This window comes from Oncorhynchus mykiss, chromosome 9 (genome assembly GCF_013265735.2).
Source record: "Oncorhynchus mykiss isolate Arlee chromosome 9, USDA_OmykA_1.1, whole genome shotgun sequence".
Taxonomy (NCBI): Eukaryota; Metazoa; Chordata; class Actinopteri; order Salmoniformes; family Salmonidae; genus Oncorhynchus; species Oncorhynchus mykiss.
The window spans coordinates 3,098,949-3,124,905 of NC_048573.1; the positions used below are offsets into that span (position 1 = coordinate 3,098,949).

General features: G+C 45.1%; 2 protein-coding genes across 5 annotated transcripts in view; one reads left to right on the forward strand and one right to left on the reverse strand.

Annotated features, from left to right (window-relative positions):
- Nucleotides 1-7,782, forward strand: part of LOC110532887 (cyclin-dependent kinase-like 2) — a 17,020-nt gene extending 9,238 nt beyond the window's left edge. For 3 of the 4 annotated variants that reach the window (XM_036987061.1, XM_036987062.1, XM_036987063.1), the window contains exons 8-12: nucleotides 4,936-5,156; nucleotides 5,461-5,697; nucleotides 6,746-6,839; nucleotides 7,249-7,477; nucleotides 7,629-7,782. In XM_036987061.1, the coding sequence (XP_036842956.1) occupies nucleotides 4,936-5,156; nucleotides 5,461-5,697; nucleotides 6,746-6,839; nucleotides 7,249-7,477; nucleotides 7,629-7,684 (837 nt within the window). In that variant the 3' untranslated portion in view covers nucleotides 7,685-7,782. The remainder of the gene's footprint in view (nucleotides 1-4,935; nucleotides 5,157-5,460; nucleotides 5,698-6,745; nucleotides 6,840-7,248; nucleotides 7,478-7,628) is intronic. The other variant, XM_036987065.1, reaches the window with a different exon arrangement.
- A 3,299-nt stretch (nucleotides 7,783-11,081) lies between these two features.
- The window catches only part of abcg2 (breast cancer resistance protein), a gene marked incomplete at its 3' end in the record, with an annotated part of 33,375 nt that continues 18,499 nt past the window's right edge, over nucleotides 11,082-25,957 (reverse strand). The window contains 7 exon segments of the mRNA NM_001124683.1: nucleotides 11,082-11,847; nucleotides 11,942-12,111; nucleotides 12,645-12,799; nucleotides 18,858-18,982; nucleotides 20,712-20,801; nucleotides 23,105-23,187; nucleotides 24,701-24,816. Coding sequence (NP_001118155.1) covers nucleotides 11,700-11,847; nucleotides 11,942-12,111; nucleotides 12,645-12,799; nucleotides 18,858-18,982; nucleotides 20,712-20,801; nucleotides 23,105-23,187; nucleotides 24,701-24,816 — 887 coding nt within the window.

The following is a 25,957-nucleotide window of genomic DNA, read 5'->3' on the forward strand; positions in this document are numbered from 1 at the left end:
TTTCCTGACTAAAACTATAACAATAATAAAACGAGACGCCCTGAAATGCAAACTATTACGAATTACTTTTCGTTTTAGTTTGACGGAAATATGACAATTCCAGAATTCCAACCCAGAATTCCAACCCAGAATTCCAACCCAGAATTCCAACCCAGATTTCCAACCCAGAATTCCAACCCAGATTTCCAACCCAGAATTCCAACCCAGATTTCCAACCCAGAATTCCAACCCAGAATTCCAACCCAGAATTCCAACCCAGAATTCCAACCCAGATTTCCAACCCAGAAATCCAACCCAGAATTCCAACCCAGATTTCCAACCCAGAAATCCACGGGAGACTAATGGACATTTCATTAGACATGAAGCTTCCTTCCAAATGCCAGTTGTTTGGTTGCTTTTTTTCCCCTTTGAGAAACACAAATGCTATTCGTTAAATATCAGGAAATAAAATCACAGTAATTGCTATGTAAGAATACTGTTTGTTAACTACGGCTCAGCATTCCAACGACACAGTACCCGCCAAGCTCATCACTGAGCTGTTGTTGCGTCTATATTTTAAAAATGTTGTTCAGTATACAGCACCAGTCAAAAGTTTGGACACACCTACTCATTCCAGGGTTCTAGAACACCTACTCATTCCAGGGTTCTAGAACACCTACTCATTCCAGGGTTCTAGAACACCTACTCATTCCAGGGTTTTTCTTTATTATTACTATTTTCTACATTGTAGAATAATAGTGAAGACATCAAAACTATGAAATAACACACATGGAATCATGTAGTAACCAGAAAGGTGTTAAACAAATCAAAATCTATTTTATATTTGAGATTCTTTAAAGTAGCCACCCTTTGCCTTGATGACAGCTTTGCACACTCTTGACATTCTCTCAACCAGCTTCATGAGGTAGTCACCTGGAATGCATTTCAATTAACAGGTGTGCCTTGTTAAAACCTTTTTGGGATAGGGGGCAGCATTTTCACTTTTGGATGAATAGCGTGCCCAGAGTGAACTGCCTCCTACTCTGTCCCAGATGCTAATATATGCATATTATTATTAGTATTGGATAGAAAACACTCTGAAATTTCTAAAACTGTTTGAATGATGTCTGTGAGTATAACAGAACTCATGTGGCAAGCGAAAACCTGAGAAAAACCCAACCAGGAAGTGGGACATCTGAGGTTTGTAGTTTTTAAAAGCTTGGCCTACCGAATACACATTGAGATATGGATAAAGATGCACTTCCTACGGCTTCGACTAGATGTCAACTGTCTTTAGAAACTTGAATGAGGCTTCTACTATAAAGGAGGGGCTCATGAGACCTCTCTGAGTCAGTGGTCTGGCATAGTGCCTTGGTCTCATGACGTGTGCTCCCGACAGAGTTACCTCTCGTTCCAGTGCTTTTCTTCAGACAAAGGAATTCTCCGGTTGGAACATTATTGATGTTTTATGTTAAAAACATACTAAAGATTGATTCCATGCATCGTTTGACATGTTTCTAAAGGACTGTAATGGAACTTTTCGATTTTTTGTCTGGACGAAGTGCCTGCGCCTCATAGCTAGGTATTACTGCACTGTTGGAGCAAGAAACACAAGCATTTAGCTAGGTATTACTGTTGGAGCTAGAAACACAAGCATTTAGCTAGGTATTACTGCTCTGTTGGAGCTGGAAACACAAGCTTTTAGCTAGGTATTACTGCACTGTTGGAGCTAGAAACACAAGCATTTAGCTAGGTATTACTTTTGGAGCTAGAAACACAAGCATTTAGCTAGGTATCACTGTTGGAGCCAGAAACACAGGCATTTAGCTAGGTATTACTGCTCTGTTGGAGCTGGAAACACAAGCATTTAGCTAGGTATTACTTTTGGAGCTAGAAACACAAGCATTTAGCTCGGTATTACTGTTGGAATCAGAAACACAAGCATTTACCTAGGTATTACTGTTGGAGCTAGAAGCATTTTGCAAGGTATCACTGCACTGTTGGAGCTAGAAACACAAGCATTTAGCTAGGTATTACTGTTGGAGCCATAAACACAAGCATTTAGCTAGGTATTACTGCTCTGTTGGAGCTAGAAACACAAGCATTTAACTAGGTATTACTGTTGGAGCTAGAAACACAAGCATTTAGCTTGGTATTACTGTTGGAGCTAGAAACACAAGCATTTAGCTAGGTATTACTGTTGGAGCTATGAACACAAGCATTTAGCTAGGTATTACTGTTGGAGCTGGAAACACAAGCATTTAGCTAGGTATTACTATTGGAGCTAGGAACAAGCATTTAGCTAGGTATTACTGTTTGAGCTAGAAACACAAGCATTTAGCTAGGTATTACTGTACTGTTGGAGCTAGGAACACAAGCATTTAGCTAGGTATTACTGTTGGAGCTACAAACACAAGCATTTAGCTAGGTATTACTGTTGGAGCTAGAAACACAAGCATTTTGCTAGGTATCACATTTAGCTCGGTATTACTGTACTGTTGGAGCTGGAAACACAAGCATTTAGCTTGGTATTACTGTTGGAGCTACAAACACAAGCATTTAGCTAGGTATTACTGTTGGAGCTATAAACACAAGCATTTAGCTAGGTATTACTGTTGGAGCTAGAAACACAAGCATTTAGCTAGGTATTACTATTGGAGCTAGGAACAAGCATGTAGCTAGGTATTACTGTTGGAGCTATAAAGACAAGCATTTAGCTAGGTATTACTGTTGGAGCTAGAAACACAAGCATGTAGCTAGGTATTACTGTCGGAGCTATAAAGACAAGCATTTAGCAAGGTATTACTGCTCTGTTAGAGCTGGAAACACAAGCATTTAGCTAGGTATTACTGTTGGAGCTAGAAACACAAGCATTTAGCTAGGTATTACTGTTGGAGCTATGAACACAAGCATTTAGCTAGGTATTACTGTTGGAGCTGGAAACACAAGCATTTAGCTAGGTATTACTGTTGGAGCTAGGAACAAGCATTTAGCTAGGCATTACTGTTTGAGCTAGAAACACACGCATTTAGCTAGGTATTACTGTTGGAGCTAGGAACACAAGCATTTTGCTAGGTATTACTATTGGAGCTAGAAACACAAGCATTTAGCTAGGTATCACTGTTGAAGCTATAAACACAAGCATTTAGCTAGGTATTACTGTTGGAGCTACAAACACAAGCATTTTGCTAGGTATTACTATTGGAGCTAGAAACACAAGCATTTAGCTAGGTATCACTGTTGAAGCTATAAACACAAGCATTTAGCTAGGTATTACTGTTGGAGCTGGAAACACAAGCATTTAGCTAGGTATTACTGTTGGAGCTAGGAACAAGCATTTAGCTAGGCATTACTGTTTGAGCTAGAAACACACGCATTTAGCTAGGTATTACTGTTGGAGCTAGGAACACAAGCATTTTGCTAGGTATTACTATTGGAGCTAGAAACACAAGCATTTAGCTAGGTATCACTGTTGAAGCTATAAACACAAGCATTTAGCTAGGTATTACTGTTGGAGCTAGGAACACAAGCATTTAGCTAGGTATTACTGTTGGAGCTAGAAACACAAGCATTTAGCTAGGTATTGCTGTTGGAGCTAGAAACACAAGCATTTAGCTAGGTATTACTGTACTGTTGGAGCTAGAAACACAAGCATTTAGCTAGGTATTACTTTTGGAGCTAGAAACACAAGCATTTAGCTAGGTATCACTGTTGGAGCTAGAAACACAAGCATTTAGCTAGGTATTACTGTTGGAGCTAGAAACACAAGCATTTAGCTAGGTATTACTGTACTGTTGGAGCTAGAAACACAAGCATTTAGCTAGGTATTACTGTTGGAGCTAGAAACACAAGCATTTAGCTGTACCTGTGATAACATCTGTGTAAGCGACCAATGAATGTGATTTGATTTCGATTAGATCTATACTTCTGCCATTTCCTGTCTGCCATTTCCTGCCTGTCGCCGAGGCTTTATAGCCCAAATGGTTAATATTGGCTGCCGTTGGTTACCATTGGTTGCCATTGGTTACCATTGGGTGCCATTGGTTAACATTGGTTGCCATTGGTTACAGCCTGTCAGAATATCACTGTTTCCAGCTAAGGTATACAAGGGGATAGAAGGCCTAGTTGGACAAGGCTAGCTGTGCACATGATGAACGTTAAAGGTAAATATTAATTATTTAATGGAAAAAAAAGCACTATTATGATGACTGACTAAAACTAGAAAAAAAGAACCAGAGTTTTAATCAACTGGTAATAACTAAAACGAGACTAAAGTTGTCCAGAGATTTAGTGGACTGATAATTACTAAAAGGATGAAACAAAGGAGGAAATTACTCAAATGTGACAAAGACTAAAAGCTATTTTAGTCAAAAGACTAAAACAGCTGCCAAAATGAACACAGAAACACACACTCAACCTCTCCTCTCCTCTCCTCTCCTCTCCTCTCCTCTCCTCTCCTCTCCTCTCCTCTCCTCTCCTCTCCTCTCCTCTCCTCTCATTTCATCTCATCTCATCTCCTCTCCTCTAACCCTCTCCTCTCCTTTAACCCTGCCCTCTCCTCTAACCCTGCCCTGTCCTCTCCTCCCCTTCCCTCCTCTAACTCTGCCCTATCCTCTCCTCTCATCTAACCCTGCCCCCTCCCCTGCCCCCACTCCTCCTCTCCTCTAACTCTGCCCTCTCCTCTCCTCTAACCCTGCCCCCTCCCCTGCCCCCTCTCCTCCCCTCCTCTAACTCTGCCCTCTCCTCTCCTCTAACCCTGCACCCTCCCCTGCCCACTCCCCTCCCCTCCTCTCCTCTCACTCTGCCCTCTCCTCTCCTCTAACCCTGCCCCCTCCCCTCCCATCCTCTCCTCTCCTCTAACCCTGCCCCCTCTCCTCCCCTCCTCTCACTCTGCCCTCTCCTCTAACCCTGCCCCCTCCCCTGCCCCCTCTCCTCCCCTCCTCTCCTCCCCTCCAGGACTCCAGCAGTACAACAGTCAAAGGGAACGTCACCAAACCAGACGTCACCAAACTCTCCAAAGCTCCAACCACCACAGAGTCTAAACCCCGAGACCCGGACAAGACAATAGAGTCAACCACTACTACGACCACTACTGCAGCTGTTAATAAACCTGAGAAGGCTGATTGGACCACAGAGAGCCACGCGGTCGCGGTTCACCACGGTCGAACTACCACCGTGTACGTTCAGTTTCAGCATTATTAGCGGTTATTTAAAAAATAGTGATTTAAAAATAATACTAATAATTAATTAATTAAATCTTAATTACTTTTCTGTTACATTAAAAAAAGACAGAAATCTTGAATGAATTGTAGAATTGTTGTTTTTTTTTAGTCCCAAATGGTACCCTATTGATCGAAAGAGTCCTGTAAGCCTGGTCTAAGGTAGTGTACTATATAGGGAATAGGGCCCTGGTCTATAGTAGTGTACTATATAGGGAATAGGGTGCCATTTTGGATACAATCTTAAATCTGTTTTGTTTAGGAGTCTGAGCAACACTATCGCCATCAAACCCAGAGTGGAAGAACCAGAGAGGACTGTAGAGGACTACGATCCAACCGTAGGACCAACCCAGGACCAACCTCTACCTCTCATCCCTCCCCTCTCATCCCTCCCCTTCACACAGACACCTTCACAGAACCTACTGGCTGTCGTCGCCCATGGCAACGGCAAGCTGGGCGGAGTTGGGGTGGGGCCTCAACCCGGAACACTCGGTCTGAGGTGCAGAACTACAGCTCCCATAATGCATCACACTGAGAATGTTGGACCAGGGTTGAAGAACATAACACTTGTTTTTGTTTTTGTTGTTGTTATTGTTTGTTTGTCCTCTCTAGGGTTATAGACAAAGCTTAGGCCTAGATTCAATCAGATAGCAGACACACATAGTGGTTGTTTTGTCGGAGGTGGAGATGTCAAATCGGTGGGGCAGCTGCTCTTGTGATCATTGTCACGAAGCCACACCCGCCCCACTCGCGTTAGAGGTGCAGAATGAGGCCTCCCGAGTGGCGCAGTGGTTTAAGCCACTGCATCGCTAGCTGGCACCACTAGAGATTCTGGGTTCGAGTCCAGGCTCTGTCGCAGCCGGCCGCGACTGAGAGACCCTTGGTGCGGCGCACACTTGGGACAGCGTCGTCCGGTTTAGGGGAGGGTTTGGCCCGACAGGGATGTCCTTGTCCCATCGCACACTAGCGACTCTTATGGCCGGCCGGGCGCGATAAACTCTGACACGGTCGCCAGCTGCACGGTGTTTCCTCCGACACATTTGTGCGGCTGGCTTCCGGGTTAAGCGGGCATTGTGTCAAGAAGCAGTGCGGCTTGGTTGGGTTGTGTTTCGGAGACCTTCGACCTTCGTCTCTTCAAAGTCGGTACGGGAGTTGCAGCGATGAGACAAGACTGTAACTACCAATCGGGGTAAAAAAAAAAATACAGAGAGAAATAATGACACTCAAATTGAACAATCATGAAACTAAATAAAAAGGATTTGTATGGTTGAGGTGGTGTTACATCACAGTGTTCCAAGAAACAAGGCAGCGTGGGATGTCTGTTAATGTTAACTCCAGCCAATGGCAACGTCCGCTTTAGCCACTTGTGGATTTGATTTGCTCACAATGCAGTTCCACCGCCAACACAACCGCTATGTGGATCTTGGCTAAAGCGGATCTGATTGTATCGAGCCCTAGAGATGATGGTGACTGTGTGTTTATGTGTCTGTCTGTCTGTCTGTCTGTCTGTCTGTCTGTCTGTCTGTCTGTCTGTCTGTCGTCTCTAGGTCAATGGACAAGTCCAAAAGACTCGTAAACATTTTCAACAGAATCTCACAGCAATCTCTCTCCAGTCATTTCACTGGCAATCTGATGGCTCAGGTAAGTGTGTGTGTGTGTGTGTGTGTGTGTGTGTGTGTGTGTGTGTGTGTGTGTGTGTGTGTGTGTGTGTGTGTGTGTGTGTGTGTGTGTGTGTGTGTGTGTGTGTGTTTGTGTGTGTGTGTGTGTGTGTGTGTGTGCGTGCGTGACTGCTCAAGTGAAATGTTCTTCCACAAGTTAGTAGACATTAACCCCCCAGGCCCCTGTCTGGCTATATCATCTAACCACTCCTCTGTCGGGCTATATCATTCTATTCTTGTCTCTCCTCTCCTCTCCTCTCCTCCTGTCTCTTCTCCTCTCCTCTTTTTTCTCCTGTCTCTCCTCTCCTCTGTCTCTCTTTCTCCTCTTTCTCATCTTCTCCTCTCCTCTCCTCTCTCCTGTCTTCTTGTCTCTCCTCACTCCTCTTCTCTAGCTCCTCTCTCTCCTCTATCTCTTCTCTCTTCTTCTCTCTCTACTCTCTTTTCTCTGTCCTCTGCAGATGATATCAGAGAAGAGTGTGATCCACGAACGTTCCTTCCTGTCCGACCGCGAGCGTGACCGAGGAGACCGTGAGCGTATGGCTACGGTTGGGAAGAGGAAGCCAGACATTCTCTTCCCTGAACTAAGAACCTCTCTGCTGCCTGAGATACGAGGGGCTGAAGGTACGCTCTGCACACACACACACACACACACACACACACACACACACACACACACACACACACACACACACACACACACACACACACACACACACACACACACGCGCGCGCTTTGTGGATTATATTGACCAGGTCCCCTTGTGTCTTCCAGGTAAACAGACTAAACCCACCAGGACCAGAAGAAGGAGAGACACATCCCCTCTATAGCCACAATGGATACACACCACTACAACACACTACACTACAATACACACCACTACAACACACACACTACAATACACACCACTACAACACACTACACACACCAACACACACCACACCAACACACATCACTACAATACACACCACTACAACACACTACACACACCAACACACACCACACCAACACACATCACTACAATACACACCACTACACACTACAATACACACCACTACAACACACACCACTACAACACACACCACTACACACTACAATACACACCACAACAACACACACCACTACAATACACACCACTACACACTACAATACACACCACAACAACACACACCACTACAATACACACCACTACAACACACTACAATACACACCACTACAACACACACCACTACACACCACAACAACACACTACAACACACACCACTACAATACACACCACTACAATACACACCAACACACACACACTTTACCAAGGACCCACAGCATGACTGATACACACTGTCATTGTAAATAATAATTTGTTCTTAACTGACTTGCCTTGTTAAATAAAGGTTAAAAAAAAAAATAAAGATTGAAAAAACACTCAAACAGACCACTGTGAAAGGTACCAGAGCCGTTAACCAGAGCCGTTAACCAGAGTTTAACCAGAGACTTTAACCAGAGACGTTGACCAGAGACTTTAACCAGAGACTTTAACCAGAGACGTTAACCAGAGACTTTAACCAGAGACTTTAACCAGAGACGTTAACCAGAGACTTTAACCAGAGATGTTAACCAGAGACTTTAACCCCAGGAACGACTCCAGGAAAGACAGACATCATCACCTAGTCATCATTGATGCAATATAGTGACATCACTTAGTCATCAATGATGCAATATAGTGACATCACTTAGTCATGGATGATGCAATATAGTGACATCACTTAGTCATCGATGATGCAATATAGTGACATCACTTAGTCATCGATGATGCAATATAGTGACATCACTTAGTCATCGATGATGCAATATAGTGACATCACTTAGTCATCGATGATGCAATATAGTGACATCACTTAGTCATCGATGATGCAATATAGTGACATCACTTAGTCATCGATGATGCAATATAGTGACATCACTTAGTCATCGATGATGCAATATAGTGACATCACTTATGTTTAATCTCAACTTTGGTCACCACAGCAGTGTATTTTATGATTAATTCATTTAATTTTGATAGACATTTGATATGGCGATAGTTGATACATATACTAATGTTATAATGGTCATATAATTACAATAATTATCTGTCCAATAAATGTGTTTTGTAAATGAGACAATGAATCTGTTTCTGAATATGTCCAGCGTCCAATAGAAGCAAAGCAGGAAGTAAAAACAGGAAGTGTACCAATCAATCTTTGTTGTGATTTGTTGAATGAACTCAACTGACATTACGAAAAAAATACAGTCCACAGCATGAGCCACATCAATTAGCATAATTTGAATAAACATTCTACATTACCATGGAAATGATTGCATTACAATACCAGGGAGCCTTCTGATTGGCTGAGAGAGAAGTCTGTGTCCAAGCAAAAGCCAATGATCAAGGATGGTGGTGGTGGGGTTAGGGGGTATGACTCCTCCACAGGGGTGTGGTGGTAGGGTTAGGGGGTATGACTCCTCCCCAGGGTGGTGGTGGTGGGGTTAGGGGGTATGACTCCTCCCCAGGGTGGTGGTGGTGGTGGGGTTAGGGGGTATGACTCCTCCCCAGGGTGGTGGTGGTGGGGTTAGGGGGTATGACTCCTCCCCAGGGTGGTGGTGGTGGTGGGGTTAGGGGGTATGACTCCTCCCCAGGGTGGTGGTGGTGGGGTTAGGGGGAATGACTCCTCCCCAGGGTGGTGGTGGGGTTAGGGGGTGTGACTCCTCCCCAGGGTGGTGGTGGGGTATGACTCCTCCCAAGGGTGGTGGGGGTGGGGTTAGGGGGTATGATTCCTCCCCAGGGTGGTGGTGGTGGTGGTGTGGTTAGGGGGTATGACTCCTCCCCAGGGTGGCGGTGGTGGTGTTAGGGGGTATGACTCCTCCCCAGGGTGGTGGTGGTGGGGTTAGGGGTTATGTCTCCTCCCCAGGGTGGTGGTGGGTTATGACTCCTCCCCAGGGTGGTGGTGGGGGTGGGGTTAGGGGGTATGACTCCTCCCCAGGGTGGTGGTGGGGTTAGGGGGTATGACTCCTCCCCAGGGTGGTGGTGGGGTATGACTCCTCCCCAGGGTGGTGGTGGGTTATGACTCCTCCCCAGGGTGGTGGTGGGGTTAGGGGGCATGTCTCCTCCCCAGGGTGGTAGTGGGTTATGACTCCTCCCCAGGGTGGTGGTGGGTTATGACTCCTCCCCAGGATGGTGGTGGGGGTGGGGTTAGGGGGTATGTCTCCTCCCCAGGGTGGTGGTGGGTTATGACTCCTCCCCAGGGTGGTGGTGGGGTTAGGGGTATGTCTCCTCCCCAGGGTGGTGGTGGGTTATGACTCCTCCCCAGGGTGGTGGTGGGTTATGACTCCTCCCCAGGGTGGTGGTGGGGTTAGGGGGTATGTCTCCTCCCCAGGGTGGTGGTGGGTTATGACTCCTCCCCAGGGTGGTGGTGGGGGTGGGGTTAGGGGTATGTCTCCTCCCCAGGGTGGTGGTGGGTTATGACTCCTCCCCAGGGTGGTGGTGGGTTATGACTCCTCCCCAGGGTGGTGGTGGGGGTGGGGTTAGGGGGTATGTCTCCTCCCCAGGGTGGTGGTGGGTTATGACTCCTCCCCAGGGTGGTGGTGGGGGTGGGGTTAGGGGGTATGTCTCCTCCCCAGGGTGGTGGTGGGTTATGACTCCTCCCCAGGGTGGTGGGGGTGGGGTTAGGGGGTATGTCTCCGCCCCAGGGGAACAGGGTTTCCAAACACACACAACCTGATATGCTTACGCTGTGTTGCCATGGACACAAGCCTTAGTCTTCTCATATGAGGGAACGTTGTGTGTCTGTGTGTGTGTGTGTGTGTTGATAGCAAAACATACACAGGAGAGAAAATAGAACAAAGTACAAAGTTGATATTACATTTTATTCTTCCTTCTTTTTTAATTTTGTTGCATAATTATCATTGTTATACTGTTCATCACAGGTGGCTGGTGGGGAGGATTGGCTCATAGTTATGGCAGGAACGGAATTAAGGGATTGGTAGCAAACACGTGGTTTCCATGTCGCTGATTCCATTCCAGCCATTATTATGCACAGTCCTCCCCCTCACCAGCCTCCTGTGCCGTCGATCATGTGTTAGTGTAGGAGTGTTTATAGAGAGTGTACAAAACGTTAATAGAAACAATGTCTAGGACTGTGTCCTAAACAGCACCCTAGTCCCTTTATAGTAAACTTCTTGTGTCCAGAGTCCTAGGGGCCCTGTTCAACCGTAGGGAACTACTTGTGGCCAGAGTCCTAAGGACCCTGTTCAACCGTAGGGAACTACTTATGTCCAGAGTCCTAGGGGCCCTGTTCAACCGTAAGGAACTACTTGTGGCCAGAGTCCTAGGGGCCCTGTTCAACCGTAGGGAACTACTTGTGGCCAGAGTCCTAGGGGCCCTGTTCAACCGTAGGGAACTACTTGTGGCCAGAATCCTAGGGGCCCTGTTCAACCGTAGGCATCAATACACGAATCAATAAAACATTTAACAAATTGAACGTCATAAAAACATGAATGGTTCAAAAATAAATCACATAGACATCTTGAGACATGATTTAAAACATCTGTATAGATAAGACACATTGGTAGAGAAATCATTGCATTTATTGGTTTGGCACAATAGCTGTCGGATGATGATGATGATGATGATGATGATGATGGCGACGATGACCTCTAATGCCTAATTTCACCTTCCGCTTCGATCAAATTTTTGCTCCCTTAAAAAGTGTCCTGCGGACGCTGACATGTCAGTGGAAGTTGCAGCATTTAGTTTGAGAGGAGGACAAGGGAAGGTGTACAATAGGCTTAACCCGTGACCCCTGACCTCTATGTGAACTTCTTGATGAAGCGTAGTTTGAAGTACGCGATCAACAGGAAGATTACGGTCATGATCGCCAGGGCAACGTGATTCTGCCACAGCCCCCACGTGGTGTAGTCGATCCCCTGGTTCTTCAGAAAGTCTTCCCCCGTGCATCTGGACACAGGAGAGAAAGGTTCTTACCTCAGAAACAAAACACCTCAATTATGGATAAATTATTAAATAGGCATAGTGAGACATTATCACTTACGTCATACCAGGGGGCAAGGTGCCGTTGAGGGGAATGTCTCCACAGAACTGGAGACCTACAAACTCATTAATTTGGAGAGCTGTTAGTCCGTACCGAGGGATGCTGAGGTACTGGAACCAGGCTAGCCACTCAACAATACTGGGCAGGTTCACCAGCAGGCCTGAGAAGATCTGATACGGGAGGGGAGGGAAAGAGGAGGGGAGGAGAAGGGAGCGAAGAGGAGATTTTAGGAGAGGAGGGGTGAGAAGAGGAGGGAAGGGAGCGAAGAGGAGATTTTAGGAGGGGAGTGGTGAGGAGAGGAGAGGAGGGAGGAGGGGAAGGGAGCAAAGAGGAGATTTTAGGAGGGGAGGGGAAGAGGAGGGGTGAGGAGAGGAGTGAGGAGGGGATGGGAAGATGAGGGGTAAGGAGAGGAGGGGGAGAAAGGGAAGAGGAGGGGAAGGGGAGAGAGGGAGAGGAAGAGGGGAAGGGGAGAGAAAGGGAGAGGAAGAGGGGAGAGGAAGGGGAGGGGGAGGAGAAAGGTGATGAGGGGAGAGGAGGAGGAAGAGGAGAGCAACATCATTTTTCATGTTTATAATCATCTTATATTAGTGTGTGTGTGTGTGTGTGTGTGTGTGTCTCAATTCAAAGGGGCTTCATTGGCATGGGAAAAACATGCTACCATCACAAATGATTTAGTCTCTCTCTCTCTGTCTGTCGCTCTCACCATCATGAAGACGAAGGCTATGGTCATGAAGATGTTGGCGATCGCCACAACACTCTGGTCAGCTGATATAGCCATGGTCATAGCAGTAGCTGTATAGGCTACCAGAGCTACGGTCAACATGAACAGGAAGAAGGCCTCCACTGTAGCTTTATACCCTGGAGAATATAGAAATGTCATACTAGATCAGAACAGAAATATACTAGATCAGAACATAGAAATATACTAGATCAGACCATATTAATATTATACTAGATCAGAAATATACTATATCAGAACATAGAAATATAACACTAGATCAGAACATAAATATACTAGATCAGAACACAGTAATAGAATACCAGATCAGAACAGAAATATACTAAATCAGAACAGAGTAATAGAATACCAGAACAGAAATATGCTAAATCAGAACAGAGTAATAGAATACCAGATCAGAACAGAAATATACTAAATCAGAACAGAGTAATAGAATACCAGATCAGAACAGAAATATACTAAATCAGAACAGAGTAATAGAATACCAGATCAGAACAGAAATATACTAAATCAGAACAGAGTAATAGAATACCAGATCAGAACAGAAATATACTAAATCAGAACAGAGTAATAGAATACCAGATCAGAACAGAAATATACTAAATCAGAACAGAGTAATAGAATACCAGATCAGAACAGAAATATACTAAATCAGAACAGAGTAATAGAATACCAGAACAGAAATATGCTAAATCAGAACAGAGTAATAGAATACCAGATCAGAACAGAAATATACTAAATCAGAACAGAGTAATAGAATACCAGATCAGAACAGAAATATACTAAATCAGAACAGAGTAATAGAATACCAGATCAGAACAGAAACATACCAGATCAGAACAGAGTGATATCAGAACAGAGTGATATCAGACCATATACCTTGGCTCATTCATCCCCCCCCTCCTCTCCCCTGTAACTATCCCCCAGGTAGTTCTGTAAATTCAACGGTCGTGGCCAAAAGTTTTGAGAATGACACAAATATTACTTTTCAAAGTCTGCTGTCTCAGTGTCTTCAGATATGTTTTTGTCAGATGTTACTATGGAATACTGAAGTATAATTACAAGCATTTCATAAGTGTCAAAGGCTTTTATTGACAATTACATGAAGTTGATGCGAAGAGTCAATATTTGCAATGTTGACCCTTCTTTTTCAATATCTTTGCAATCCGCCCTGGCATGCTGTCAATTAACTTCTGGGCCACATCCTGACTGATGGCAGCCCATTCTTGCATAATCAATGCTTGGAGTTTGTCAGAATTTGTAGGTTTTTGTTTGTCCATCCACCTCTTGAGGATTGACCACAAGTTCTCAATGGGATTAAGGTCTGGGGAGTTTCCTGACCATGGACCCAAAATATCGATGTTTTGTTCCGAGCCACTTAGTTCTCACTTTTTCCTTATGGCAAGGTGCTCCATCATGCTGGAAAAGGCATTGTTCGTCACCAAACAGTTCCTGGATGGTTGGGAGAAGTTGCTCTCGGAGGATGTGTTGGTACCATTCTTTATTCATGGCTGTGTTCTTAGGCAAAATTGTGAGTGAGCCCACTCCCTTGGCTGAGAAGCAACCCCACACATGAATGGTCTCAGGATGTGTATGTGACAAATAAAATTTGATTTGATTTGATTTGATGTTTTACTGTTGGCATGACACAGAACTGATGGTAGTGCTCACCTTGTCTTCTCCGGACAAGCTTTTTTCCAGATGCCCCAAACAATCGTCAAGGGGATTCATCAGAGAAAATTACTTTACCCCAGTCCTCAGCAGACCAATCCCTGTACCCTTTGCAGAATATCAGTCTGTCCCTGATGTTTTTCCTGGAGAGAAGTGGCTTTTTTGCTGCCCTTCTTGACACCAGGCCATCCTCCAAAAGTCTTCGCCTCACTGTGCGTGCAGATGCACTCACACCTGCCTGCTGCCATTCCTGAGCAAGCTCTGTACTGGTGGTGCCCCGATCCCGCAGCTAAATCAACTTTAGGAGACGGTCCTGGCGCATGCTGGACTTTCTTGGGCGCCCTGAAGCCTTCTTCACAACAACTGAACCGCTCTCCTTGAAGTTCCTGATGATCCGATAAATGGTTGATTTAGGTGCAATCTTACTGGCAGCAATATCCCTGCCTGTGAAGCCCTTTTTGTGCAAAGCAATGATGACGCCACGTGTTTCCTTGCAGGTAACCATGGTTGACAAAGGAAGAGCAATGATTCCAAGCACCACCACTTCCACCTTACCCGACACCCTTCAAATGTTCTTATTGCCCCAACAGGTCCACAGACGATGCAATCGCCACCACATTGCCTTTCCCATCTGGATAAGAGGCATACCTTCGTAAAAATGCTGTTCATGGACAATAGTTCAGCCTTCAACACCATAGTACCCTCCAAGCTCATCATCAAACTTGAGGCCCTGGTTCTGAACCCTGCCCTGTGCAACTGGGTCCTGGACTTCCTGAATTTAATTGATGACCTACGATTACGATTATCCTACCAACGGGACAATAAGAACTGTAATATCTTATTTTTCACAGAGTCGTAGCTGAACGACGACATGGTTAATATAGAGCTGGAGGGATTTTCAATGCACCGGCAGAACAGAGAAGCTATGTCTGGTAAGACGAGGGTTCTCATCTATATTATTCATAGCCGTCTATTTACCACCACAAACCGATGCTGGCACTAAGAGCGCTCTCAATGAGCTGTATAAGGCCATAAAGCAAACAAGAAAATGCTCACTCAGAAGCTGTGCTCCTAGTGGCCGGGGTCTTTAATGCGGGAAAATCACCAAATGTTTACAACCAGATGGAGAAAAAAAATGTAGACCACATTTACTCCACACAGAGATGCATACAAAGCTCCCCCCACCCTCCATTTGGCAAATCTGACCATAACTCTATCCTCCTGATTCCTGCTTACAAGCACAAACTTAAGCAGGAAGTACCAGTGACTCGCTCAACACGGAAGTGGTCAGATGACGCGGATGCTAAGCTACAGGACTGTTTTGCACACACTGGAATATGTTCCGGGATTCATCCATTGAGGAGTATACCACCTCAGTCATCGGCTTCATCAATAAGTGCATCAACGATGTCGTCCCCACAGTGACCGTATGTACATATCCCAACTAGAAGCCATGGATTACAGGCAACATCCGCATCGAGCTAAAGGCTAGAGCTGCCGGTGTCAAGGAGTGGGAGACTAATCCAAACGCCTAGAAGAAATACCCTCAGACGAACCATCAAACAAGCAAAGCGTCAATACAGGATTAAGATTGAATCCTACTACACCGGCTCTGACGCTCGTCTGATGTGGCAGGGCTTAAAAACTATTACAGACAACAAAGGGAAACCCAGACGCGAGCTGCCCAGTGACGCGAGCCTACCAGATGAGCTAAATGCCTTTTATGCTCGCTTCGAAGCAAGCAACACTGAAGCATGCATGAGAGCACCAGCTGTTCTGGATGACTGTGTGATAACGCTCTCGGTAGCCGATGTGAGCAAGAACTTTAAACAGGTCAACATTCACAAAGCCGTGGGGCCAGACAGATTACCAGGACGTGTACTCAAAGCATGCGCTGACCAACTGGCAAGTGTCTTCACTGACATGTTCAATACCTACACGTTTCAAGCAGACCACAATAGTCCCTGTGCCCAGGAAAGCGAAGGTAACCTGCCTAAATGATTAACGCCCCAGTAGCACTCACTTCGGTAGCCATGAAGTGCTTTGAAAGGCTGATCATGACTCACATCAACACCATCCTCACAGATAACCTAGATCCACTCCAATTCGGACACTGTCCCAATAGATCCACAGATGACGCAATCTCAAATCGCACTCCACACTGCCCTTTCCCACCTGGACAAAAGAAACACCTGTGTGAGAATGCTGTTCATTGACTAGTGCCCACGAAGCTCATCCCTAAGCTAAGGATCCTGGGACTAAACACCTCACTCTGCACCTGGATGCTGAAGTTCCTGACAGGCCGCCCGCAGGTGGTAAGGGTAGGCAACATCATGTCTGCCACACTGATCCTCAACGCTGGGGCCACTCAGAGCTGTATGCTTAGTACCCTCCTGTACTCCCTGTTCACCTACGACTGCGTGGCCAAACACGACTCCAATACCATCACTAAGTTTGCTGACGACACAAGACTGGTAGGCCTGATCATCGACAATGAGAAGACAGCCTATAGGGAGGAGGTCAGAGAACTGGCAGTGTGGTGCCAGGACAACAACCTCTCCCTTAATGTGAGCAAGACAAAGGAGCTGATCGTGGACTACAGGAAAAGGCGGGCCGAACAGGCCCCCATTAACATCGACGGGACTGTAGTGGAGGGGGTCAAGAGTTTCAAATTCCTTGGTGTCCACATCACCAACGATCTATCATGGTCCAAACACACCAAGACAGTCGTGAAGAGAGCACAGCAAATTACATTGACCCTCCCCCCATTTCTTTTGTACACTGCTGCTACTCGCTGTTTTATCTATGCATAGTCACTTCACCCCTTCCTACATGTACAAATTACCTCAACTAACCGGTACCCCCTGTGTATAAGAGAAGGTGGAGAGTTTCAAGTTCCTTGGCGTACACATCACTGACGATCTGAAATGGTCCACCCACACAGAGGGTGTGGTGAAGAGGGCGCAACAGCACCTCTGGAGGACAAAGAAATTAGGCTTAACACCTAAAACCCTCACAAACTTTTACACAATTGAAAGCATCCTGTATCACCGCGGCAACTGCACCACCCACCACCGCAAAGCTCTCTCAAGGCCAACAGACTGCTAAACAGCTATAACGAGCGCTTCAGAGGCGGCTGCCTATAGACATCGATTAGGAATCACTGGTCACTTTTAGGAAATGAAACACTAGCCACTTTAATAATGTCTCCGTATCTCGCATTACTCATCTCATGTGTAAAATGTACTCTATACTATTCCACGATATCTTAGTCACTTTAATTGTGTGTAAATATTGCATCACCCATCTCATATGTATATACTGTATTCTATATATACTGTAGTCCAGTGCCGCTCTGACGTGTGTGTGTGTGTGTGTGTGTGTGTGTGTGTGTGTGTGTGTATATATATATATATATATATATATATATATTCTTAAACCATTCCTTACTTAGATTTATGTGTATTTTGGGCAATATGTTGTGAAACTGTTAGATATTATTATTTTATTATTATACTGCACTGTCGGAGCTAGAAGCACAAGCATTACGCTACGCCCACAATAACATCTGATAAACGTGTGTATGTGACCAATAAAATTTTATTTTATTTGATGTGAATAAATGAGAATGTGTTCTCAGTCAACTTCCCTGGTATACTAGATCAGAACATAGAAATAAAATACTAGATCAGAAGATAGAACTATAATACTAGACCTGAACATAGACACAGTCACACACACTAGTATTATATGTCTGTGTGTGAAGGGTCTACCCAGCGATCATGGGTTAGTGTTCACTGTGTCTACGAGGGTGGAGGGTCTACCCACCGATCATGGGTTAGGGTTCACTGTGTCTACGAGGGTGGAGGGTCTACCCAGCGATCATGGGTTAGGGTTCATTGTGTCTACGAGGGTGGAGGGTCTACCCAGCGATCATGGGTTAGGGTTCATTGTGTCTACGAGGGTGGAGGGTCTACCCACCGATCATGGGTTAGGGTTCACTGTGTCTACGAGGGTGGAGGGTCTACCCAGCGATCATGGGTTAGGGTTCATTGTGTCTACGAGGGTGGAGGGTCTACCCACCGATCATGGGTTAGGGTTCACTGTGTCTACGAGGGTGGAGGGTCTACCCAGCGATCATGGGTTAGGGTTCACTGTGTCTACGAGGGTGGAGGGTCTACCCAGCGATCATGGGTTAGGGTTCATTGTGTCTACGAGGGTGAAGGGTCTACCCACCGATCATGGGTTAGGGTTCACTGTGTCTACGAGGGTGGAGGGTCTACCCAGCGATCATGGGTTAGGGTTCATTGTGTCTACCCACCGATCATGGGTTAGGGTTCACTGTCTACGACGGTGGAGGGTCTACCCAGCGATCATGGGTTAGGGTTCACTGTGTCTACGAGGGTGGAGGGTCTACCCACCTATCATGGGTTAGGGTTCACTGTGTCTACGAGGGTGGAGGGTCTACCCAGCGATCATGGGTTAGGGTTCATTGTGTCTACCCACCGATCATGAAGTAAGCCACACAGCTGAAGACGATGGAAGGGAGTGTCCTTAAGGTGATGATGTCACTGAGTATCTTACACAGGAAGTAGACTGATACTCTGTAGTAACCGCTGATGTACTCATGACTGGGGAGAGAGAGAGAGAGAGAGAGAGAGAGACAGAGAGAGAGAGGAGGTAGGTTAGACTGATACTCTATAGTAACCACTAATGTACTCATGACTGGAGATGGAGGGGGAGAGAGAGAGAGAGAATGAGAGAGAGAGAGAGAGAGAGAATGAGAGAGAGAGAGAGGGTGTGTGCGCATGTGTGCATGTCTGTATGTGTGTATAGTATGTGTGTCCAGTATGTGTGTACATAGTGTGTGTGTAGTATATGTGTATAATGTGTATAGTGTGTGTATAGTATGTGTGTCCAGTATGTGTGCACATAGTGTGTGTGTAGTATATGTGTATAGTGTGTGTGTACAGTATGTGTGTATAATGTGTGTATAGTATGTGTGTACAGTATGTGTGTGTACAGTATGTGTGTGTACAGTATGTGTACAGTATGTGTGTGTACAGTATGTGTGTGTACAGTATGTGTGTGTACAGTATGTGTGTACAGTATGTGTGTACAGTATGTGTGTGTACAGTATGTGTGTGTATAGTATGTGTACAGTATGTGTGTGTACAGTATGTGTGTGTACAGTGTTCACACTACCATTCAAAAGTTTGGTGTCACTTATAAATGTCCTTGAAAGAAAAGCACACTTCTTTGTCCCCTAGTGGAAACCTGTTTAAAGGTAACAGATCTTAGTGTTCCCCAGTGGAAACCTGTTTAAAGGTAACAGATCTCAGTGTTCCCCAGTGGAAACCTGTTTAAAGGTAACAGATCTTAGTGTTCCCCAGTGGAAACCTGTTTAAAGGTAACAGATCTCAGTGTTCCCCTATGGAAACCTGTTTAAAGGTAACAGATCTCAGTGTTCCCCAGTGGAAACCTGTCTAGAGGTAACAGATCTCAGTGTTCCCCTATGGAAACCTGTTTAAAAGTAACAGATCTCAGTGTTCCCCAGTGAAAACCTGTTTAAAGGTAACAGATCTCAGTGTTCCCCAGTGGAAACCTGTTTAAAGGTAACAGATCTCAGTGTTCCCCAGTGGAAACCTGTTTAAAGGTAACAGATCTCAGTGTTCCCCAGTGGAAACCTGTTTAAAGGTAACAGATCTCAGTGTTCCCCAGTGGAAACCTGTTTAAAGGTAACAGATCTCAGTGTTCCCCAGTGGAAACCTGTTTAAAGGTAACAGATCTCAGTGTTCCCCAGTGGAAACCTGTTTAAAGGTAACAGATCTCAGTGTTCCCCAGTGGAAACCTGTTTAAAGGTAACAGATCTCAGTGTTCCCCAGTGAAAACCTGTTTAAAGGTAACAGATCTCAGTGTTCCCCAGTGGAAACCTGTTTAAAGGTAACAGATCTCAGTGTTCCCCAGTGAAAACCTGCTTAAAGGTAACAGATCTCAGTGTTCCCCTATGGAAACCTGTTTAAAGGTAACAGATCTCAGTGTTCCCCAGTGGAAACCTGTTTAAAGGTAACAGATCTCAGTGTTCCCTAGTGGAAACCTGTTTAAAGGCAACAGATCTCAGTGTTCCCCTATGGAAACCTGTTTAAAGGTAACAGATCTCAGTGTTCCCCAGTGGAAACCTGTTTAAAGGTAACAGATCTCAGTGTTCCCCTAGTGTCTGGTTACCACGTCATCTCAGACATGGATGGATGTCGAATACTGACTTGTATCATGGGTGACCTGTGTGTGTGTGTGTGTGTGTGTGTGTGTGTGTGTGTGTGTGTGTGTGTGTGTGTGTGTGTGTGTGTGTGTGTTACTCACATGAACAGTTTTCTCTCAGTGATGAAGAGCTCAGCAGAAGACAGGGAACTGAAACACTGATTGGTGGTGATGAAGAATAGAGCACCCATCCTGGTAGAGACGACAACACACACACACACACACGTTCAACACACACACACACGTTCAACACACACACACGTTCAACACACACACACTGTAAAACACACGCATTAAGCACACACAGGCAGTCATGACTCATAACAGTTGTCAAATTCTACATGGCTTGAGTCACAGTAATCTCCTCTTATGCCCAACTCGTTAACGATCACCAGGTCCTTATGGCCTGGTACTCAGGGCTCTATTGTCCTTCAAAATATATATATATATATATATATATATATATATATATATATATATTTTAAAATAAAATAATGATTGTGCCGTTATACAATACATAACCTACCGAATGTATTTGATTTCGAATATATTAATTATAGTGCATTTTCCTAATGAATAAGTTGACATATTACCTTTTGCTACTGTGAGTATCCATCCCCTCCCCCCTTCATTCCTTTCTCCAGCGCGCAGAGAGAGGGGCTGTAAACACTTGAATTAAATAAAGGTTTCGTTTTGAAAATATGTTACTATCGATGTTCCCAACCCGATTTCACTTGGTTTCGCAAATGAGGCTCTGGGTAGCTGCAGGAACAGGGGTTGGAGAGCCCATGGCATACAGAATTTTGGACGGAATATCACTTGTTGCGCAGCGAAATGACCGGAGTAGCCTACCTGACATCAGTGGGAAAAAAAATAATGTGGCCTCCATTCCTGTTCATACTGATGACGGGTCTTTGTCTTGCCTCTCTGTTCCTGCCCATGTGATAAAGGGCCATTCTCAATCTAAAACTAATTTGACATATTAGTAAAAACAATATTAAAAATTGAGAATAGTTCGATGGGTGAAAATATGATGAGAGAATAGCGTGTGCAGACTGAGAACCTGTAACAGGAGAGGATGCTCCGTTTTTGCGACGCTCGGATCGTCCATATCCTAAAGTCACATCATGCGTTTTGATTTCTAAAAGGCATTCTAAGGTTTGTGTCCTTCACAAAATAAAGTTGACAAATAACTCTAAATCTAGCGTATAGGATCTGTTTCAAATCATCACTTTTACGCTCAACATAGTCACTTCATATGCGCTCCGGTATGGGAAAAATATCCTTTCAAATTGTATTCTTCATACTATAAAATCTTATAATATAAAATAATGACATGGGACTTAAGCATATCTTGTCTGCTACATGAACCTAGAGCATAGCCAGATAACACACAGTATCTAGTCTGCTAAATGAACAAGCCTACAGTCTATAGCCAGATAACATACAGTATCTAGTCTGCTAAATGAACAAGCCTACAGTCTATATAATAGCCAGATAACTTACAGTATCTAGTCTGCTAAATGAACAAGCCTACAGTCTATAGCCAGATAACACACAGTATATAGTCAGCTAAATGAACAAGCCTACAGTCTATAGCCAGATAACACACAGTATATAGTCAGCTAAATGAACAAGCCTACAGTCTATAGCCAGATAACACACAGTATATAGTCTGCTAAATGAACAAGCCTACAGTCTATAGCCAGATAACATACAGTATCTAGTCTGATAAATGAACAAGCCTACAGTCTATATAGCATATAGCATAGCCAGATAACATACAGTATCTAGTCTGATAAATGAACAAGCCTACAGTCTATATAGCATATAGCATAGCCAGATAACATACAGTATCTAGTCTGATAAATGAACAAGCCTACAGTCTATATAGCATGGCCAGATAACATACAGTATCTAGTCTGATGAATGAACAAGCCTACAGTCTATATAGCATATAGCATAGCCAGATAACATACAGTATCTAGTCTGATGAATGAACAAGCCTACAGTCTATATAGCATAGCCAGATAACATACAGTATCTAGTCTGATGAATGAACAAGCCTACAGTCTATATAGCATATAGCATAGCCAGATAACATACAGTATCTAGTCTGATGAATGAACAAGCCTACAGTCTATATAGCATAGAGCATAGCCAGATAACATACAGTAAGCCAACTCATATTCTGTTCTTCTGAAATACATGTTCTTCATATCATAATGTTTGTTTCTTTAGACCTGCCTAAAATAAATCATGGATTTAAAATGTAGCTTGTACGCTTGGAGGCCTGGAGATTCTAAACGTGTTTATGTTAATTAACGGCCAATTACCATGAGACAGGCAGACTTTTGCAAGACAATAACCAGCTGACCGCCACTTCCTGTTGGGGCCTCGTATAAGAAAAATGTCGCTATGGAAGAAAGAGCCTGCTAAATGGCATATATTACTATATTAAACAAACACACACACATAAAAACATACACACAGACCTGTTCTGTAAGCCACTCTGGTCATTCTTCACTCCGAAGAATATGGCCCCAACGATGAGGGCCAGGAACACAGTCACTCCAATCTTGATGAGAGAGATTAGATAGATAGTTAGGTAGGTAGGTAGGTAGGTGGGTGGGTAGGTAGGTAGGTGGGTAGGTAGGTAGGTGGGTAGGTAGGTAGGTGGGTGGGTAGGTAGGTAGGTGGGTGGGTAGGTGGGTAGGTAGGTAGGTAGGTAAGTGGGTAGGTAGGTAGGTAAGAGGGTAGGTGGGTGGGTAGGTAGGTAGGTAAGAGGGTAGGTGGGTGGGTAGGTAGGTAGGTGGGTAGGTAGGTAGGTAGGTAGGTAGGTAGGTGGGTAGGTAGGTAGGTGGGTGGGTAGGTAGGTAGGTGGGTGGGTAGGTGGGTAGGTAGGTAGGTAGGTAAGTGGGTAGGTAGGTAGGTAAGAGGGTAGGTGGGTGGGTAGGTAGGTAGGTAGGTAGGTAGGTGGGTAGGTAGGTAGGTGGGTGGGTAGGTAGGTAGGTGGGTGGGTAGGTGGGTAGGTAGGTAGGTAGGTAAGTGGGTAGGTAGGTAGGTGGGTGGGTAGGTGGGTAGGTAGGTAGGTAGGTAAGTGGGTAGGTAGGTAGGTAAGAGGGTAGGTGGGTGGGTAGGTAGGTAGGTAAGAGGGTAGGTGGGTGGGTAGGTAGGTAGGTGGGTAGGTAGGTAAATGGGTAGGTAGGTAGGTAGGTAAGTGGGTAGGTAGGTAGGTAAGAGGGTAGGTGGGTGGGTAGGTAGGTAGGTAGGTAGGTAGGTAGGTAGGTAGGTGGGTAGGTAGGTAGGTGGGTGGGTAGGTAGGTAGGTGGGTGGGTAGGTGGGTAGGTAGGTAGGTAGGTAAGTGGGTAGGTAGGTAGGTAAGAGGGTAGGTGGGTGGGTAGGTAGGTAGGTAAGAGGGTAGGTGGGTGGGTAGGTAGGTAGGTGGGTAGGTAGGTAAATGGGTAGGTAGGTAGGTAGGTAAGTGGGTAGGTAGGTAGGTAAGTGGGTAGGTAGGTAGGTAAGAGGGTAGGTGGGTGGGTAGGTAGGTAAGTGGGTAGGTAGGTAAGCAGGTGGGTAGGTAGGTAGGTAAGTGGGTAGGTAAGTAAGTAGGTGGGTAGGTAGGTAAGTGGGTAGGTAGGTAGGTAAGTGGGTGGGTAGGTAGGTAGGTGGGTAAGTGGGTAGGTGGGTAAGTGGGTAGGTGGGTAAGTGGGTAGGTGGGTAAGTGGGTAGGTGGGTAAGTGGGTAGGTAGATAGGTGGGTAGGTGGGTAAGTGGGTAGGTAGGTAGGTAGGTAAGTGGGTGGGTAGGTAGGTAGGTAAGTGGGTAGGTGGGTAGGTAGGTAAGTGGGTAGGTAAGTGGGTAGGTAGGGAAGTGGGTCGGTTGGTGGGTAGGTACGTGGGTAGGTAAGTGGCTAGGTAGGTAAGTGGGCAGGTGGGTGGGTAGGTAGGTAAGTGGGTAGGTAGGTAGGTAAGTGGGTAGGTAGGTGGGTGGGTGGGTAAGTAAGTCCGAACCATGAAAAACAGCCCAAGACCATTATTCATCATCCACCAAACTTTACAGTTGACACTATCGCCCCTCCCCCACACACACCTGAGCGAAGGATGTCTGAGGGTTGAGGATGAGGTTAGTGAAGGTTCTCTTCAGGACCCATCTGAACTGAGTAGAGAAGGAGGTGTTGTACGTGATGGTCCGAGAGGGAGTCTTCACACTGGAGAACAAGAAGAAGATTGTCCATTAATAACTTGCAGAGGACAGACAGACAATAGAGAGAGAGACCGTAGAGAGACTCCAAAAAATTCTCAGCATGCACTGCAAGAAAGATGGAGAGATGGATAGATAGAGAGTTCCAGAGTTCCAAATTGAGTAGCAGCTGCTGGGAGAGAGAGAGTTCCAAAAGCATTTGATTCTGTTTGGCATACAGGACTGTTCTACAGAGTTATTGAAAGTGGTTGAGGGGGTAAAAAATATGACAAAATTAAATCCATGTATACTGGCAATACGTGCAGCATTAAAATCGGCAAGAAAATAACATAATTCTTTAACTAGGGGCGGGGCCTTCGCCAGGGTTGCAATCTGAGCCCTGCACTCTTCAATATTTACATCAACAAATTGGCCACTATTCTAGAAAAGTCCTCAGCCCCTGGTGTTAGTCTCCACAATTCAGAGGTTAAATGCCTACTCTTCGCAGATGACCTATGCCTGCTGTCACCCACAGCACCTGGCCTACAGCAGAGCCTGGACCTGCTAGATCAGTACTGCCAGACCTGGGCCCTGGCAGTAAACCCCCACAGCACATGGCCTACAGCAGAGCCTGGACCTGCTAGAGCAGTACTGTCAGACCTGGGCCCTGACAGTAAACCCCCACAGCACATGGCCTACAGCAGAGCCTGGACCTGCTAGAGCAGTACTGCCAGACCTGGGCCCTGACAGTAAACCCCAAAAATACTAAAATAATGATTTTTCAGAGAAGATCTCAGGGAACAAGACCAAAGTTCTCAATTGGTACAAAATATATAGCGTACTGCACACACTACAATTACTGAGGTTTAAATATATAGAGAGAGTACTGTACACACTACAATTACTGAGGTTTAAATATATAGAGTACTGTACACACTACAATTACTGAGGTTTAAATATATAGAGTACAGTACACACTACAATTACTGGGGTTTAAATATATAGAGTACTGCACATACTACAATTACTGAGGTTTAGAAATAAGCTCAACTGGACACCTTAATGAGGCAGTGAATAAACAGAGAGAAAGCATGCAGGGCATTCTACACCATTAAAAAACTAATTCTAATTGAAATACCTATTAAAATGTGTCTAAAACTAATTGAA